This window comes from Gossypium raimondii, chromosome 13 (assembly GCF_025698545.1).
Source record: "Gossypium raimondii isolate GPD5lz chromosome 13, ASM2569854v1, whole genome shotgun sequence".
Taxonomy (NCBI): domain Eukaryota; kingdom Viridiplantae; phylum Streptophyta; class Magnoliopsida; order Malvales; family Malvaceae; genus Gossypium; species Gossypium raimondii.
Genome location: NC_068577.1, coordinates 52,959,268 through 52,962,121, shown reverse-complemented (window position 1 = coordinate 52,962,121; position 2,854 = coordinate 52,959,268). Strand labels below are relative to the sequence as shown.

Here is a 2,854-nt window from a genome sequence, read left to right as displayed (position 1 = left end):
TCTCATTCTCTTATTTTCTTCTCCGATTTCTTCCCTCTCTGTTCTCTGTTCTTAGTTCAAATTTTGGTCTCGCAACAGATACGGATGGCATGGTCAAGGAGCATGGGGAAGATGGTTTAAAACTTTAGCAAAGGATGTGTTGGTCTATGGCTGTTTTGATAGAAAATATACCAATGATGAAAAACTGGACCAGACATGCCTGTTCGATCGGGATCCAATAGGTGTGATGTTTCAATTGTATGAATGTAACTGAAAATTTTAAGAACCAGTGACAACTGTTAACTTCATAAAAACTTGGTGTATTGGAATTTTGTTTACTTCTTTTTTTAGGTCTGATTTGCTGCCAGTTTCTTTGCAATTTACTAATTATTAAAAATTTAGAAATGCCACTTAGGGGTCGGAATAAAGGTGGTGTATGGATAAAAAAAATGAAAAATGGAAACAACATAGCTGCTAAGTACTCAAAAGAGATGGACAAAGTTAAAAATTATACATTCTGTGATCTGCTAAATCGATTCAAAGTTTATTAAAAACATGACTTGATGCCCAAATCAACAGTGATCGTAACTCTAAGCTAATTTTACCTTTTTAACAGGTAAAATCAAGATTCAGAACACATTATAGGGTCAATCAAGATGCACTCCAACAATCATTATTGGTTTAGCAGTCAAAATGAATGCTTTAATAGTAAGTTCAGAATACTACAATCTTCACAGATCACAGTAAAACTCACAGACACTTGGAAGGGAAAGAAACGAAAAGCAGCTAGCTCCAACTGAAGCTGCTTTACTGCAATGTAGCTTTGTCTTTCTTATCCGACAAATACCTAAACAACATTAGGATGATAGTATCTATGTTAGATCAAGCGGAAAAACGAGACAACCAAATATGTAACTGAAAGCAACTCCAAATATTGAAATTTTAATTATCCGATCTATGAACTCACCATGCTTTAATAAATTCCTACACCTAATAAGGCAACAACCAAATATTCTTTATGAAATCAAGAATATAATATCCAAGTTTTTCTTTCCTCGATAATTGCAAATTTACATGTAACAAAGCAGATGCATCCATTCTTATCCCAAGTATTTGATCATTGCAAAATTTTAAGAGAACGTGGTCATGAACATCATTTCATATTGAAATTTAACTTCGACAGTACCAATCTGAATCAATTCTAGTCACTAGGTTACCTGAAAGTACAACTTTTCTATGATTAAGTAAGGGGCGAATCCAGAAATCTTTTTAGTGTAGGTCAGAATTGAATTATAAATTTTTGAGAGGTCAAAATATAATGTATTAATTTATAATTTAAACAATTTTTAAGGGGCCTACATAGCAATTCTTCCATTTGTTTTTTTTTTGGGGGGTGGGGGGGGGGGAGGGGCTGCCTGCCCCCTTTAAATTTGCCCCTGGATTCAGTCATGACATTAAATATTTGTTCAAATTACACATGAGATCTCTATACCAGAACGAGATCGAAAGATTGTAAGCATAAGTCAGCATTAAACAGGGAAAGGGTAATAATGCATAGGTGGAAACAAGGATCGCAAACTAAATCACAATTGCATAGAAATTGGCTCAATGCTATATTGTTCCCACTGGAGTATATCTGTGTCCGACATATACCCATATCTAACACTCACCCTTGAGTCCAATTAACACATGCTAAATATAAACCAGAAAGATCATGCTTACCCTTGAGCTCTTGCCCAACGGGAGAGTTGGTAGAGCTGTACTGTCTCATTTGAAGCATGGCACGCCAACAGTAGATAGTTTCGTGGTTGTACCATCCATGCAAACCTCATGAATAATGCAGAATAGACACACATCGCTGCACACCAGAATAGAGGAGAATAATTAGAAACTGAGGCAGGCAATAAATACCAAAAAAATCTAAAGCTTCTTTGAACTGTATTTTTTTTTTTACCTGATGTCATGTTGCCAGAAATCATTTCTGGGGGCTTATTCATGTCCACCAATCCCTGACATGTTCATAAACAGTGTTCAGATACAAGTGATAAAGCAAAAGTTGTACGTTTCTCAGATCTGGGATGACTTTTTCTAGGATGAACAGCTGAATATGTTAAAATGCTATCTTAAAATGATGGTAGTTGAACATACAGCGAGAACAAAACCCCAATTTGCAACAGGCCCCCAAAAGTGAGTTGTTTTTGGGCCAACTGAACTGTTTAGGAATGCTCGGAAGGAAGAAGCCATCTGTTACAAATATTGCTGAATGTAGCTCTGCGATTGTTGAATACAAAATATTATTATAAATCATCAAATTTCAAATACTAAAATAAATTCAGCTACGGAAATAGAAAGCTATATAGATCATCTGAAAGTACTGCCAATGTATAGGTATAGGAGCTAGGACAAAATTTCAAACTATTCTCGGGCAAAAACCAAAAATCATGCCCAAGTTCTAATTCAAGCAGCGGTCTTTTTCCAGCTTGTTCTAAGCTTTAACTTTGCTTTTTGGACCCTTGGTCTTTTACAATACTTCCCAAATATTCCCCAGCTTTTATTAGGGTTTACAAATCGATTCGTTTTGAGGCGTTTATTTGAAAAATCGCCATTTCATTAATAATTATTTTCCCCCAATCTTTAAAAAGAATGAGATCATATATTTCCTTTTCGCCCAAAAAACTCGTTGTATTTCTTTTGCATCATTTAAGGAATTATATCATCCTTTAAATAATATTTCATAATTTCTATTAATTACCTACTCCATTTGTTGAATTTATAAATAGTTTTACTTATATGATCCACCTCCAAAATTTTAATTCCATTAGTACAAATTTATAAAAGATTTTAAACAATCAGAGTAAAAGATTTAACTCCACAA

At 34.3% G+C, this 2,854-nt stretch overlaps 1 protein-coding gene across 1 annotated transcript; it reads right to left on the bottom strand.

Annotated features, from left to right (window-relative positions):
* Positions 1-471: 471 nt before the first annotated feature.
* Positions 472-2,485, bottom strand: LOC105782410 (mitochondrial pyruvate carrier 1). The gene is made up of 5 exons (XM_012607131.2): positions 2,355-2,485; positions 2,128-2,250; positions 1,934-1,988; positions 1,702-1,837; positions 472-826 (listed from the first exon to the last, which is right to left on the bottom strand). Exons 2-5 carry the CDS (start codon positions 2,221-2,223, stop codon positions 787-789), a joined length of 327 nt encoding a protein of 108 aa, XP_012462585.1. The 5' UTR covers positions 2,224-2,250; positions 2,355-2,485; the 3' UTR covers positions 472-786.
* Between the last annotated feature and the right edge of the window lie 369 nt (positions 2,486-2,854).